Source organism: Podarcis raffonei, chromosome 7 (assembly GCF_027172205.1).
Source record: "Podarcis raffonei isolate rPodRaf1 chromosome 7, rPodRaf1.pri, whole genome shotgun sequence".
NCBI lineage: Eukaryota > Metazoa > Chordata > Lepidosauria > Squamata > Lacertidae > Podarcis > Podarcis raffonei.
Window position 1 is genome coordinate 41,644,382 of NC_070608.1, and position 16,168 is coordinate 41,660,549.

Here is a 16,168-nt window from a genome sequence, read left to right on the forward strand (position 1 = left end):
GCACTATTTCTGGGTTAGCGGAGTCTGTAACCTGAAGCGTATGTAACCTGAGGTACCACTGTATTGTAGCAGCCTTGGTTATGGATAAGAAAAGGCTTAGTTTGAAAGTATGTTAGTGCAGTCTACAACGTACCCAAATAAATCACTTGAAGTTGTGGAAGCCAGTTGAGGACACTGCTGTTCTTAATACGGTTGTACAGTTGTAGACTACAGCATGCATTCAGGGAAGCATCATGCTTTTCTAAGGAAAAGCACAACATGTCCTAATAGGCATCCACTTCCATGGCATGCTAACCTCCTGCAGTGGAGTCCCTGTATGCTTGGAGAGAGAGAGAGAGAGAGAGAGAGAGAGAGAGAGAAATGGATGCAGGCATGACCTTGCCTCTGCTCCCATTTTCTTCCCACCACTCTCTTATCTGGTGACTAGTACTGCTAGCAAGACTCAACAAGCACATCTTGTACAACTGTACCTGCTGTGTTGAGTGTGGGTGGAGAGTTGAGAAATGTCACTTCAATTCCTCTTGTTATGTATCCATAGCAGAATGATCCAGGGTTTGTTAGGTTGGTTGAAACAAAGCAGGTTATGGCCAGACAGTACTGAAGACATACTCAAATTCCACTGGCTGCCTCTGTAGCAAGTGAATATGTTATGCTAAAGAGAGAGTAGTTAGTGAAGGATAGCAAAACAGCCTCTCTTTGTACCATTCTCAGAGAATCAGGTGTAATTGTTCTGCCATGGAGGCAAATTTAACATGCATTTGTGAAATGTCAGATCACATTTCAATGAACTGGACGAGTATCAATTCAGAGACTTAGTTCTATTGTTTCCCATGCAATATTGCTATCCTACTGGTGTGGATTGAGAACCCAACAGGAATGTTCCATTAAAATAAATGAAGCATTCTCTTCCAAAATCCAGACTGTTAATGAATCCAAAGGTACGCTCCATTAATTTCGGTGCAGCCAAATTCTGAAAAGTGCTGCTAAAGAATGTATAAGGGTTCTAATTATTTTCAATCTCTATTTTAAATATTCACTCATTTAGTCTTCCTGGCAGCAGCTGGGCAGCATCTAGTGCAATTGTTCCTTGCTGCAAAGTGTGGAACTGGCAGAGTGAATGGGTGCATGACTTCTACCTGCCTTCCTTCCATCTGATGGCCACAGCATCAAGATGAAAATTGCTTGCTTGATTGATGGGTGGGAGGGGCAGGGGGGTTCTCTGCTGGAGTGGGGTCCAACCATGGTGGATGGGAGCCTACTTGGCTGCTATCTCCCCATTGCTATGTCAACAGCAGCTTCAAGAATGGCGAATGAAATTGTCAATGTTGCTGGGTGAAAAGTGACAGTCTCCAGTTTTGAACTTTTACAGTGGAATATATAAAGAGAGGTTTGTGTAACACTCTTATTTTATGAGAAAAAGCATTCCCTCCAACAGGGGCATTGTAAGGTACTTAAAAAGACACTGCATGAGTTTGCATAATATTTGCATAGTTTAAATTATATGTCTAGATGAAAATTTAGGCTGGCTTTCAGAAAGGAAAAAAGGATAGAGATGAGGGAGAAATTTGACTCAGTTAATATTTAAAGCCAAGCCTACTTAATTCATACTTTCTGGAACAATATGGAAACTGAAACATAGCCTTTCTTTGAAATTCACATTTCCCTGAATTTTGCAATGCAGTTTTCCGATCAACTAATGTGTACAAAAATGAATATACTAGGGTAAATTTATATGTTATGCATTTAAATGTACGTGTTAGCTAAAACAGCACACAAAAATGCATTACATTGGGCAAAAAGCTTTGCAAAAATGTGTATATCAGAAAAAAATGCAAAAAACAAATCTATTACAAGAAATTCACACTAAAATGCAGATTAATCTTCATGAGGATATTATTATTATTATTATTATTATTATTATTGACCAACAAATGTGGAAATGTGGAGAATCCTAGATTGGAAAAGTAAGAAACCAAGAGAATCTGAAATTGACATCTTTGCCCATTGCTAGTCAAGCCCTACTTGGAGCTATGATGTACCAACATGACTTTCTGGTTCTGGTACACTGTATGTTTATTGAGCCCTCCACCCGAAACACAATTGACAAGAACTACTGCTTTTGAATATATTAAAAGTAAAATAAAGGCCTCTGGGAAAATTAAGAAGATGGGTGGGTGTGGGATTTCAGTGGTAGTATGTTGTGACATGCTCAGTTATAATGTTTTAAAAAGAATCATTTTAAGCATAATTTTTTAAAAGAGGGCAAGGGCCAGGAGTTCTGGGGGCTGGCACTAAAGATGCAGGCCTGGGGCCCACTAGGTCATCCTCTAACAATGGCCCTACCCTCCAGGATTTCACAGGTGAAAACCTATGCACCCTGTTCACACACTATTCTCATACCAAAGATCACTTTGCATGCCCCACACCTTCCCCCATTACACACAGTGAAAATCTGTACTTCACCTGCTATATTCTTTATCAAACTGTCCATCTCATTGCTTTAAGAGCCGTGGTGGTGAGGGTTCCCTTTGTTAAAGAGTCAACTTACTAACTATGAACTGATTCTGCAACCATGGATCATTATATAACTGAACAACACCATCCACTCACAAGACGAAGGTCTCTAATGGCTTGGAAGAACCCCAAAATTTGCTTAAGTACAAAAAAATCTTTAGGAAAAGAAAACTCTTAAAGCTATCAACTCCAAAGTTAGCCCTATGAGGAATGAGCACAAATAATGCTGATTATTGGGGTACAAAATGGTAGGAAGGGGGAATGGACTGGCCTATGCTGGAAGAAGGCATGGCTGGCTGTAATTCTGAACAGGAGTACTCCACATGCCAATATTCTTTTGAAGATCCACATTAGGCTATAAAACATAATTGCCCGGCATTATGTTATTAAAAGTTCAAAATATGCTGTGTGAAATCACACTGTGCATTGCATGATGGCACCTTAGTGTTCATCCAAATGAATGTGTGCTAGAGACTCCCACACAGGAGTTTTAACTTTAGAAACTTGTGTGTGTGTGTGTGTGTGTGTGTTCTTGTTCTGAAGCCTGAAGAATGATATCACTAGCAAGTCATTTCCCCAAGATCTGAACAAGGGGCCCTTGAAGATTGGTGTTTTATTGCAGGTATATTGTGCCACATGCTCTTGACACAATAATAGTGCACCATTGGTGGACTTATTCTGCTTTATTAGTTATTAATATCCCCAGGGACACTACATTATTGCTGTCTGGAGGGGCTATAGCACAAAAAGTGGGAGAAAATTAAAGTGGAAAGTTTGTGCTATTAAAAGTTACAGGATTTCAGCAGAAAGTTATGGGATATGCAATAAATGAAAAAGCTGCAGTGTGACCACCCCAAAAACCTTTACAGGTGCAGACAGTATTGAAAGTATATGGCACCCTGTCCCCATAGCACCATGACGACAGATCAACACAAATGCTCACTAAAGAGGATGTCTGGAAGGGTCCAAGGTATCCCCAGTGGTTTTCTAAGGGTAGCTTCCAGAAAGCCCCCTATCAAACTAAAATAATTCAACCAAAACTGAAGGCTTTGTGAACAGCCAGTTTATAAACATATCCTTATTTGATAAGCAGAAAGATTAAAATGCTGGATTGTTGTTGTTTTTAAAAAAATGTTGTGTAGCACATGCTTTTTACTTCCAGCAATTATGATATGTACACTTTATTCAGAAATACAATGATGAGTTCAATCAACTTATATGATGCCTATATGTTGTTATTCATTTCAGATTTCAGAGACCTATGCCTTTCTACCAAGAGAAGCGGTGACACGATTTCTAATGAGCTGCTCAGAGTGCCAGAAAAGAATGCATTTAAACCCAGATGGAGCAGATCACAAAGGTAACTTTAGTGCCAAAGAGTGGGATGTAATTTTATTCATAATGCCCATTTGTATTTCCTTGGTTTAAATGAAGACTCATAAAACATTGTACACTAGAACGGTTCAACAAGTCATATCGTCTCATTCACTTAAGTCAGAATATAGTAGTCTTCTGCATTCTCTCAAAGGATTATGTGTAATACCATGTTCCTGCTAAAATGGTAATTTTACCTGAGGGAAACATTCCCCCCCTTCCTTTTTGTGTGTCCACTTTTGTGTGTCCAAGGAGGAGATAGCGTGCATGAATAGTCACAATGTTTTGGATTTATAAACTCAAAATATTTGTCTAAAAAGATGCATGTACCTTCTGTCAGGGTAGCATGATGGAGCAACTTAAAATACCAAAGAAAATAAGGACTACAGGAACCTGAGATGCCAGCAAATGAAGCTTGTATCACCCCTAATGTAAAGGCCTTCACGTGCTCTCATGAATGTTGATGCCCTCAGCAGGGTGAAGATCAGACTAATGTAGTTTCTTACTCATTTTTATTTGCTGTTGCTCATTTAACAGGGGGATTGTTCCATAAATTGTTTATATGACTTCATGGGCATTTTTTGTGTGAAGCAACTTGTGGGGCGTGTGTGTGTGTGTGTGTGTGGAATGTCCAGGAAGGCAAGTTAGATTATTTTAATAACTAAATAAAAGTAAAAATAAGGGCTCATTTAAGGTACCAAGGAGCCCTATACTGAATATATATTTTGAGACAAAGGACAACATCCCCTTCTTAGTCTTCTATATAAATAAATTATTATTATTATGCACACACAAACCTATACATAGTACTACTGCCATTAGAATTCCAACTAAAGTTAACATTTTAGAGCAATGAGGCGATTCCTCCTCAGGAGAAATTTTGAGGGAATCCCAAAGAGATTTGATAAATGAGCAAATTTTCTCAGAAGTCTTTTCTCGTACTTGAACGACACAGGAAGGATTCCTTGCCCCATCCATTCCATCCAGTCTTACCCCTTGCTGGACTTATTCTCTAGCACAGTTAGAATGCTAGTTAAATCAGGCCATTATATTATTCTGGCACATAATATGGTGACCTTGCAGATGCTAAAGATATCTGGATTGATGTGTAGCTGAATGAAATAATGCCTGAAAACCCTGTGCTTGCTGCTTTGAGTGTCATCATGGAAGAAAGGGGGAATATAAATATAATAAGTAAGTGCTAAAATCCACCAAAACATTGTCACATAGGACTTTTTCAGGAGACCCAGTTTACACATCATGACAGCTGTAAAGCAGTGTTTCATGATGAAACACACCCATAGTATGAAGTACTATATACCATTTATTTGTAATTATTTTGTTTATAAAAAAACTCCATAATCATACCTTATTTAATCTTTGTTTATTCTTACAGATAATGGGAAGCCCCCAACTTTGGTTACCAGCATGATTGATTACAACATGCCAATCACAATGGCCTACATGAAGCACATGAAGCTACAGTTATTAAATTCCCAGCAAGATGAGGTAAATATCTAAGACTAATTCATAGTAGGTAGGGACGCGGGTGGCGCTGTGGGTAAAACCTCAGTGCCTAGGACTTGCTGATCATAAGGTTGGCGGTTCGAATCCCCGCGGCGGGGTGAGCTCCCGCCGTTCGGTCCCAGCTCTTGCCCACCTAGCAGTTCGAAAGCACCCCTAAGTGCAAGTAGATAAATAGGGACCGCTTTATAGCGGGAAGGTAAACGGCGTTTCCGTGTGCGGCACTGGTGCTGGCTCCCAGATGCCGCTTAGTCACGCTGGCCACGTGACCCGGAAGTGTCTTCGGACGGTGCCGGCTCCCGGCCTCTTGAGCGAGATGAGCACGCAACCCTAGAGTCGGACACGACTGGCCCGTACGGGCAGGGGTACCTTTAGCTTTACTTTAATTCATAGTAACAGTAGTGGTGGACTATGTTCATCTATGGTTACCTTATTACATTAGCAATTTGTTTAGTCTACTATTAAGAGCAATTTTTAAAGCTATAGCTTCATTTGCTCTAATGACACAGGAGGAATGGAAAACATTCACTTAATCATAGGTTTGAAATCATACCTTGCTATTTATAGTTTATGATTCTACCTAGAGTATGCAACATATTCAATCTTGAGAGCTGATCATATGGGGTTTTCTATGGTTCTGTTTCCTCGTGTTCAAATAATGAGAGAGAAGGGGGAAAGGTACTTGGGAAGGACATTCTTCTGGATTGTTCACTTCACTCCTTGGGCTTGACTTGACCGGCTTTTTCTTAATAATACTCAAGTATGGAAGAGCTGTTTTGTTGGCTCATGTTAACGTTTATTCTTCAAATATTTTAGATGGCAGATTTTCAAGAGTTCCATTTTAAGGCAGAAGTGGGAGGTCAGAAAGGCAATTGTGGCCCTTCAGGACTCTCCATCTGATCCTTAGGATTCTCAGCATGTCTTCTGAACATGGGGCTTAGCTCACTCCAGACAAACCATGACCTCTAGCCAATATTTGTCCTACTTTGGCATTTCTGGGAGAGCTAAACCACAAGCCCACGTTCAGATGACCAACTAGCCAAACCATGACTTAACTCAGCACAGTGCAGCAGCAGAACTAGAACAGATACAAAGCAGCTGTGACCTCCTCTCCAAGCATGCTCATTCATGCTAAGTCATGGTTTGGCTTAATATTATGCATAGTGAAACTGTAAAAGCTATTGCCAGAGGCAGTACTGAAGCCTGGGAAGGGTATGAGAGAGCATGTACATTTGGGACTTATTATCAACCAAGTCCATCAGAAACTTCTGTAGATGTCTTAAGAACTAGCATGCTTAGGTCTTGAACCTAGTTTGTTCAATTCCCATGGTTTGTTAGTGTGTATGTTAATGTGCATGTGTTTAAATGATCCCTGCAAATAAAACACTTTAGCACAGCTTCAAAAGTGAGTCGCTACTTAAATTTACAGCAAAACCCTTGAGTCTGGGTTTATGCAAGTGGGATTTCAGAATATGCTTAAAGCTTTTCTGAGTAGGGGTTTTCTGAATGGGATAAGCAGAAGAAATATAATGAAGAGTTGATCTGATTATCTGGGAGAATTAAAGGAAAACTGATCTAGTATTTTTGCCTTTTCTCTGTTTTACATTAAACCATCTGACAATTTAGTAGAATAATTAGATGGATAGGGTCACTTGCAGCTTAGACAGGGTCTCAAAGGTCATGTAAGATATTTGCAGTTATTAAGATCATATTGAATTATGTAATGTTTTCCGTTCAGTTTCATGTTTGCAAGCTAGTTGATGAAAGGCTTAAGCTGAAATCCTGTACCTGCTTACCTAAGAATAAGTCCCATTGAACTTAATAAGACCAGCTTCAGTGTAGATGTTTCTAGGATTTTGCTACATGTGAAAGAAAGGCAAGGTAGACTGGCATCTTCTAATACCACCACCATTCCTTCTATTTAATATGTTCAGGCTTTGAGTGTCTTTGCTTATGTAGTTAAAATGGCACCTTTCACAGACAACAGGGAGGTATCAGCAGCTTCCCAGGGTGTGGGAGAAGTGCAGAATAAACAGAAATATTTGAAGTAAAAATCTGAATGGGGAGATCTCAAGAATAACCACAAAATACTGGTGGTCAGAAATCTAGGTGGATTGATCTACACTGACTTTGCACTGCCTTGCCCCCCACTCCTTTCCATCCTCGAATGCTGGAATTCTCCATCCTAGAATCCATCCTCAAACTCAGCCAGAGGGAGGTTAGGTGAGCAGCACAGGCCAACCATACTGGCTACCCCTGCTCTATTTCCTTCCCTTCCCAGCAGTAGCAGACAATGTGATGCCCTCCAGATGCTTGACTCCAGGTCTCATCAGCCAAAGCAAGCATAGTGATTCATCAGAGAGAGCACCCTGTTGGCAACCCCTAGGGCAGATCACTGTGGAGGAGTGCTAACTGGACCAGTAAACAGGAACCAAATAATGATAGCAAGACTCCATACTGTCACTGTTAGCTGCAGGTCTTATTTATCAATTCTACAGGCTTTGTTCCTGCATCCTATCATCATAGAGCACATCTAACAACTGAATACTGATGGTGGAAGAGGGGAGTATCAGAGAAATGTGACTCTGAGTAGAATACAGTTGACTGGACATCAGTAGCCAGTAGCTGTTTTATGCAAGAGCTTCTGACCTTACTCACTGTCTAGCAGGAGCAATCTATGTGAAGAGAAAAAAAGTCAACTCTTTATTTAAAAATATGCCGCCATTCTTAATACGGCTAGCTTCAGGTTTGAAGGGGCCTCTGGTAAACTGTGCTCTGGTAGGTTGCTTCCAATATTAGTGGGTCTCCTGATATGGGCTTACCTGAAAACAGCTATAAGCCTCTTCCCTCTGTGAGTGAGTATAGTAGTGGCCGATGTAGGTGTCTTTTTCCATTGATGGAGTGATTGTTGGGTGGAGCATGGCCACACCATTTTGTCATCCTTTCTCTCTTTTCTGCTCTTTAGATGTGGCAGCCATTACACAAGCCCCCCAAGTAGTCATTTTGTGTCATGCCATGCCCCAATAGCAGCCATTCCCCACTCCCAAATGTGCACACTGGTCCAGAAGGCCTTTGTGCGTACAAAGCCTATTTACAGCTCAGTGTAAATTAGGCTAATTTTTAGGAATTTTGTCCCCTTTGCCAGGTTGCAAATATGTGTAATGGTGTTAAATACTGCTACTGATTAATGATTTGGACTTGATTCAGAAAGGGCATACTTAAAACGAATAAATTTGTTTTGGTTCAAATTGGACTCAAAATTGTTCCTTTGAATTGGGGAGCTCCGGGTCTGGCATGCTCCCAATAGTGTTATTGGGGATTGACAAGGCCTTCACACCCCGGAGGAATATAACAAGGACTGCAGGCCTCCACAAGCTCCAGAAGAGTCCCAATCCACTCCCTTCCTTTCTTCCCCACCCACCACGATTTACTTGGTAGAGGCAGCAAAGGTCTACTGTTGTGACCTTGACTGCGGCAATAGTATTGTTGGCTCCATGATCTCTGGAGTAACACCTTCCTGGGGGTTCTGGGTCCTTAGTAAGGAGTCATTAGCTTAAAGAAACTTTGGCCTCCAGGAATCTTGTTGAACATGTTTTTGGACACCAGTTTTCTTGGGCCCAGAACATTTCCCTGTGCTGCTGCAGAGCCTAATAAAGGAAGCGGCGGCAGCAGCAGCAGCAACCCTTCTCATCACTGTTTATACTGCCATAACATAGGTTTCAGTGGGAAAGGGAAGAGGACTGCGACAATGGGCAGGGCTGGCGCCGGGAGCCAAGCCTTTAATAATCACAAGCAGAGCCCAACTTTTTTAGAGGATTAAGCTCAGCCCATAATTTGCTTGGAAGTTCTTAACGAGGAGAAGTTCTTAATTTGGACTCCAAACTTTGCCGTTATGAATTTTGGGTGGGATAAGAATCTTGATAACCACATTAATTTTGGAAGGAACTTATTTCACATGGGGAAGCAGAATTCTTCTTGGAAGCTCTCATATACTGAAAGAGTGTAACATGTCATTACACAGTGCAAAGAGAGTTGTTCAGTACAGAGACACTAAACCTTTAGACTGTCTTGTTTCATATTATGAAATGGGGGGAGCTGTGGTGAAAGCACCTCAGCTATCTGGAACTGTTCTATTTTGCCTTTTTTAAATCATTGATTATCAATCATAGTATCTCAGTTACTTATAGAAATTCTGCTTCTCTTCACTCTAATTCCCATGGCCTTCTCCGCAGTAGCTGTAATCCTGAGTCTATTTACACTCATCAATTGGATTTAAGCACTTGTAACTGGGCACAACAGTCAGTTAATTACTCTTGTATAGATCTTCTAGTTAAATAACAAAGAATCAAAGCATTCTAGGTTGTCAGTTCTAGGCTGAACAACACCAAGTAATTGCTTGGTAAGCCCTAATCTATATGAACACTGTGCCTGAAAATTATCTTGACATTTGTTAATATGCTTGTGATACAGAATTTTATATTTTCAGGATGAAAGCTCTATAGAAAGTGATGAATTTGATCTGAGTGACTCCACCAGGATGTCTGCTGTGAACTCTGACCTCAGTTCAAATCTCGAAGAAAGAATTCAAAGTCCGCAGAATCTCCAGGGCCAGCAAGATGGTAAGCTAACTTTTCAGCAAATGAAGCTGAGTTTTGTTGATCAGTTCCTTTCTTCTTTTGTTCATTGTCAATGATGTGGGGTATAGGGCAGTAAACAAAGCCATTTCTTCTACTATTCATTCATTATGATGCTTCTGATCTGTGCACATTTATTGTGTCTGTAGACAACTTTAAGTACTCTTTTGTGTCTAAATGATTTACTTGGCTCACTTTTGTGACACTTCCCAAAGATGCAAAAATATTCAGCCTTATATATAACATATATTATGAAGAGACAATGGCATTTCCAAATGTGCACGCCTCTAGTTTCTTTCACAAAAGTAAACTACCATTCATTTTTATGGGAAAATATGAAGTATTGCACATGGAGACATTGCAATACATGGAGGCAAAACTAGCCATACGTAGAGGCACTGAATGTACACCAAGGAATCTGTGGTTTTCCAGATGTTGTTGAACTACGACACCTGTCAGCCTCAACCAGCATGGTCAATGGTCAGGGGTGATGAGGGCCACAGATTCCCCACAGCCTGTTGCATATAACCATGAGTCCTCAAGATCACTGAAAAATATAGGTCTCCCTTCTAAACACTAGCTAAAAATAAAGAAGCAGGACTTCAGCCAAAAAAGAAAAAGAAAAAAAGAGGCTTTTAGTAGCAGAGATGTCAGAAAGAGGACTTTCAGTCTTGCTTCTGACATGGAGTCTGCTTTAGTAGTGATGGTATCCACAATATACTGACAACAATTTTATTAGTCTTTTTCGTGTAAAATTGAGGTTGGCATGGAGTGGATTAGGGTTCATTTTAAGTAAATGGAGTCCAGCGTCTGACTGCCATGCTGCCCTTGACTACATCTATTACCCTTTTGAACTTTATCCTGCATCCTAGCAACATCCCATATCAGAGATAGGCCAAGACCTGAGAACTATATGAATGAATGGGAAGCCCCATTCACATGCCACACTGAATGTGTATGGAGGGAAACAAGTGAGGTCATTTGTGTTTCAGGTTCTCTGTAATGCAAAGAAAGCCCTACATGCAAACTGTTTTATGAATGTAGCGTCCATGCAGAAATTCAGCTGAATATATGAAGGTTGGGAAGGATAACAGCATGTGCCATCCCACTCCCCAACTCAATGCACTTAATGCAATGCATGGGAATGGCTATTAAATGCAAGGATGCAGTGAAACCTTGTAATAAAGCCTAAGACTACTTCTCTAAGTATGAAGGTTTAAATTCTTTGCTGTTGTACAGTGAATAGTGTAACACAATTTGTTAAGACCAGTGTACAGATGCACTCCACTAGAATATTTTCTTCCATTTCCTAGTGTTCACTTAAAGCTGTCATCATTTTTTTTCAGTGTCATTGCTCTGTCAGTGCACCCTTCTATACTTCTGCCCCTCTAGGGGGCAGGCACACAATATGCCCACTTCAAGAATCTACTTAAATCTTTGACTATTCTCCTTGTGGCTTCCTATCCTGCTGCCCTAAACTAATTCATTCTGATAGAATTCTCTGTCACTTACTCACAAGCTGCATTCCAGCCTAGCAGCTGGGGCTCTGTTTCTCTTTTCTCTGTTGCACCTTGGGGGATTCCAGCTCACAATATTAGTGTGTCAGAGCCACTAGGGCTACCTGAAAGTAAAAACTAAAGTAGGTTCAGTCAAATTCCTTGTCTGAAAACAAAGTTCTTTACTATATTGTTTTTAATTGGAAAGTTACTCGACTTGCGATATAAGGTTTTTTAAACAAACAAACAAACAAACTGTGCTTTGAGAGGACAAGTCCCTATCCAGGGGCTCATTTCTGAAAATATAACACTTTCTGAGAGGGTTAAGATTAAGAAGTGGGACCTAGCTGTGCTTGCAAGAATAACAATTGTGCATCTCTTCCTAGTGATACAGAGATTTTTTTTTTGTTGACTCACCTGGTCTATGGCCTACTTCTGACTACTTGTTATGACAGGCACAGCTTATTAACTCCTCAGAACCCACAAAAGAGGTTGGGATGATTCTTAAATTCAGGGGATGGACGAAGGGTAGTAGCCCTGAGAATAACTAGAAGTAGAAAATTCAGTCAGAGGTTCCTATGGTTATCTGAATTTCAAAGAAAGCCATATAATTGAAAAGAGATCACACTGGATTCTAGACCTTTCAGGAGAAATCCTAATAGTACCGAAGTCACCAGTAGCATGAGACCCGTGATGCACCTATGATTAGAGCAGAATGGTAACATGTGTTGCTCATTATAAAGAATCACTAATTCCCAAATCTAAACATATCTCTGTGCATGAAAATGCTATTACATGTATGAAAGCGTGTTTAAGGCTGGGTATATGCAATTCCTAAATACCTAGTTTTAGGAAGTAATCCAATTGTAATAAATGAATGAGTGCCATATGAATTGTGATATAACAGTTTGATCAGCACAAAGCACCATTCTTACACAGCTTTGGGGGTTCTTATGCATCAGATAAAAACTCTTCTCCATTGAACTGAAGAAAACCTTCTCAAAACCTGAGATCTACACAAGTGTTCTATACAAATCAGGTACATTTCAGATTGCCTATTATCTGCTGCAGTTGTATTTGTGACTGCGTAATTAGTGCAAGCACTAAAAATTGAAGGTGGGGGGGAGAAATCTACCTAAATAACATGTCTTATGCTGACAACAAACTTTGGTGTGTGTCAGAATTTAAGATAGTTACTTAGGCTTTCTGCTGCTTCTGTTGCATTAAAATTTGCGGACCAGACAATCTACTTTATGAAGTGCCTTGGCTAAAGTAAGCTGGCAGAATAATGTAAAGAATCTCCCTGCTTCTATTGTGCAGCACCAGCTCTGAGAATAAAAATACATTCTCTGCCTCCATGATTGTCAGTCTGCCACCTTTCACAAGCACTGAATTCTTTTGTCAATAAAGAAAAAGAAATTGAACATTTACATCTGCATGTTTCAGAATAAGCCTTAGGGCTGAACTGAAAATTAATTGAAGTGTTATCTTTTTCATGGCAACATCACAAAAGTTTCTTCATACTGGGAGTAAATAATATCACTGTGTCGAAGAAAATTAATGCCTTTGTCACCTGTGAATAATTTAAGTGAAGCTGGCATATATCATTACTTCACTGACTTAAATTATATTCAGTTTCTTCAAAGAAATGAGTAGTGTCCATTGAGCTTTCTGAGGTGCAGTGTGAGTTTCACAAATTAATATCAACTGTAAAAGAAAACATTAAATAACTATCGCCTACCAACACAATTGTAGCACATGTTGCAGACACTTTAACTATTTCTTTGTGGCTAATATAAGGGAGTTTCAGTGACAGTGGAATGATTGTTCAGCTGAAGACAGATAAAGTATTACTGATAAAGCATTAGATATTGAAGTCATCGGATAACCTGCAACATTTCTAGCTGGTGACAAAACACTAAGGATTGTCTGTAAGGAAGAGTGAATTGCTCTTTGAATCAGGTCAGTTGCCATAGCAGAAATAGATGCTTGTCCTTAGAGATAAGTAGGACTCCTGAGATGCAGTTTGCTATCCTCTGGCCTTTAGTATATAGAAATTTCACTCCAACCTCAACAGAAAAGCTTATGGTAGAAAGGAGATCTGCGGATGCTTCCTTTCTTTTGAGGTTCCCATATTCTTACACTGTGCTCACATGTGTTTCTTCCCTTTTTACTTTTATGCCATTATTTCCAATTATTATTTAGTGAATTTAAATCCTGCACTTTCTTCTGAAAGAGCCAAGGGTGGCAATCCCCAGCTCTTCCAAGTTTGCAAGGATGGTACTTTCAAGGCCAATAAATAAGTTACAAACAAGTACTTTGACTGCAACTTGAAACAGCAAGTTGAAATTCCTATTCACAAGAAAAATGTCCCTTGCAATCTCTAAACATAAAGTATAAGAAGCATTGCTTGGATGTTTTTACCTCTTTAACAAAGTACTGACTTCCCTGGAACAAAATCAGAAGTGGATCCCTCATCAGGGATACCGCATAAGTGGACTGGTAGAGTCAACCAAACAGGCAGCACCAGCTTGTTCTAGTATATCCTGGAACAATATCCTAAGAAAAACAGACAGCAGAGTCAAATAATAATAATAATAATAATAATAATAATAATAATAATAATAATAATAATTTATTTATACCCCACCCTCCCCAGCCGAAGCCGGGCCCAGAGCGGCTTAGAACAGTAAAAGTAACACAGCATTCTAAAATCAATTCATTCTAAAATCAATTCAGAATCAAATTAATGGCAACCATTGGGCTAGAGTTCTATGAGAATTACCAAAGGAGAGGGTCAGACTGTGCCTTGGCCAAAGGTCTGGTGGACAGCTCTGTCTTGCAGGCCCTGCGGAAAGTTGTCAAGTCCCGCAGGGCCCTAGTCTCTTGTGACAGAGCGTTCCACCAGATTGGGGCCACAGCCGAAAAAGTCCTGGCTCTGGTTGAGGCCAGCCTAACCTCCCTGTGGCCCGGACCTCCAAGATGTTTTTGTTTGAAGACCCTAAGGTCCTCCGTGGGACATACCAGGAGAGACGGTTCCATAGGTACGAGGGTCCTATACTCTGAATAGGGATTTAATTCAGCCTGCACCTAGCCTGTTGTGGAAAGTGAATTACCAAAATGGGTATTGTGGTAGATGGCATTATGCGACACCACTCAGATATTCAGTTTATTCAGTTCGGCTTATCAGAGCTTGCAGGGCAGCGGTGCGCGCCTAGCGGCACGCACAGTTTGATCCATCTTTTAGATTTAGGGGAGCTAGTCTCAAACGTTTGTTGGGGGAGACCTAGGTTTTTTGGGGGGGGAGTTATTTGTCCTGTCTTCATGCTTTTTATGATGGAGGACCGCTGTAGTCACCCCCAACGACACGTTCTCAAGATGGAGGGTGAGGGAACAGCTGGAGTCGCCTGCGGTTCCTGCGCAATGTTTGCCATCTTGCCAAAGGTTGCAGGCAGCTTTACCTGCAGCAATTGCATGTTGATTGCCCTCTTACAAGACAAAGTCCAGCAACTGGAGGAACGTGTAGCTACGCTCCAAAGAATTAGAGAGCTGGAGCTCTTCTTGGAAGCAACAGAGCATACCATCTCCACCAAGGAGGAGACAGGGGACTCCCCTGAGAAGGAAGCTAGTTCACCAACACAGGAGCCAGATATATGGAGAAACGTGACTCAAAGAAGTAGGAGGCCCAGGGTTCACTCTGATTGTTTAGAAATACACAATCGCTTTGAGGTCCTCTCCCCTAGCATGGAAGACAAAGAGCAGACTCCATTTGAGGATCTCTCCCTCATTACAGTCGATCAGGTATATGAAGACGGGCAGCAAAGTCAGTCCTCAGGGAATGTGCAGGCGACCTTGGAACGGACAGCTCACGGAAGAACCCCGACCAGACCTAAGAGGAGGCGTGTAGTGGTGATAGGGGATTCCCTACTGAGGGGAACAGAAGCAGTGATCTGTGGGCCTGACAAGATGTCTCGGGAAGTGTGCTGTCTCCCCGGGGCTAAGATCCAAGATGTAACTGAATGACTGCAAGGAATCATAAAACCCACTGACAAATACCCCTTCCTCTTGGTTCATGTGGGAACCAATGACACTGCAAGCAATAGCCTCCAGAAGATCAAAAGAGACTACGAGGCTCTGGGCAGGAAATTGAAGCAATTAAATGCACAAATTATCATCTCATCTGTCCTCCCAGTTGAACGACGTGGCCCAGGGAGAGAGGGAAAAATAGTGGAAGTGAACAACTGGCTTCGCAAATGGTGTAAACAGGAACGGTTTGGATTCTTAGATCACAGACTGCAGTTTCTCAAAGATGGACTTCTGGCAAGCGATGGGCTGCACCTCACAACGGTTGGGAGGAATGTTTTTGCCAAAAATCTCAGAAACCTCATCAGGAGGGCTTTAAACTGACTAATGTGGGGGAGGGAGACAGTGCTCCTGAAGGTAGGAGTCTATCAATTGATGAAGATGATCATCTAAATGTCATAGACCAAATGGAGCAAACAGCACGCAGACCTAGTGGTGGGAGGAAAAAATCCTTAAATAAGAGACACGGGGGAATGATTAATTGACTTCAATGTCTGTACACTAATGCGCAAAGCATGGGAAATAAACAAGATGAGCTTGAGC

The 16,168-nt window shown here is 41.0% G+C and overlaps 1 protein-coding gene across 3 annotated transcripts in view; it reads left to right on the forward strand.

Moving 5' to 3' along the window:
• Window positions 1–16,168, forward strand: part of NOL4 (nucleolar protein 4) — a 121,844-nt gene that overhangs the window by 44,008 nt on the left and 61,668 nt on the right. For all 3 annotated transcript variants that reach the window (XM_053396258.1, XM_053396259.1, XM_053396260.1), the window contains exons 3-5: window positions 3,763–3,874; window positions 5,285–5,397; window positions 9,899–10,031. In XM_053396258.1, coding sequence (XP_053252233.1) covers window positions 3,763–3,874; window positions 5,285–5,397; window positions 9,899–10,031 — 358 coding nt within the window. The remainder of the gene's footprint in view (window positions 1–3,762; window positions 3,875–5,284; window positions 5,398–9,898; window positions 10,032–16,168) is intronic.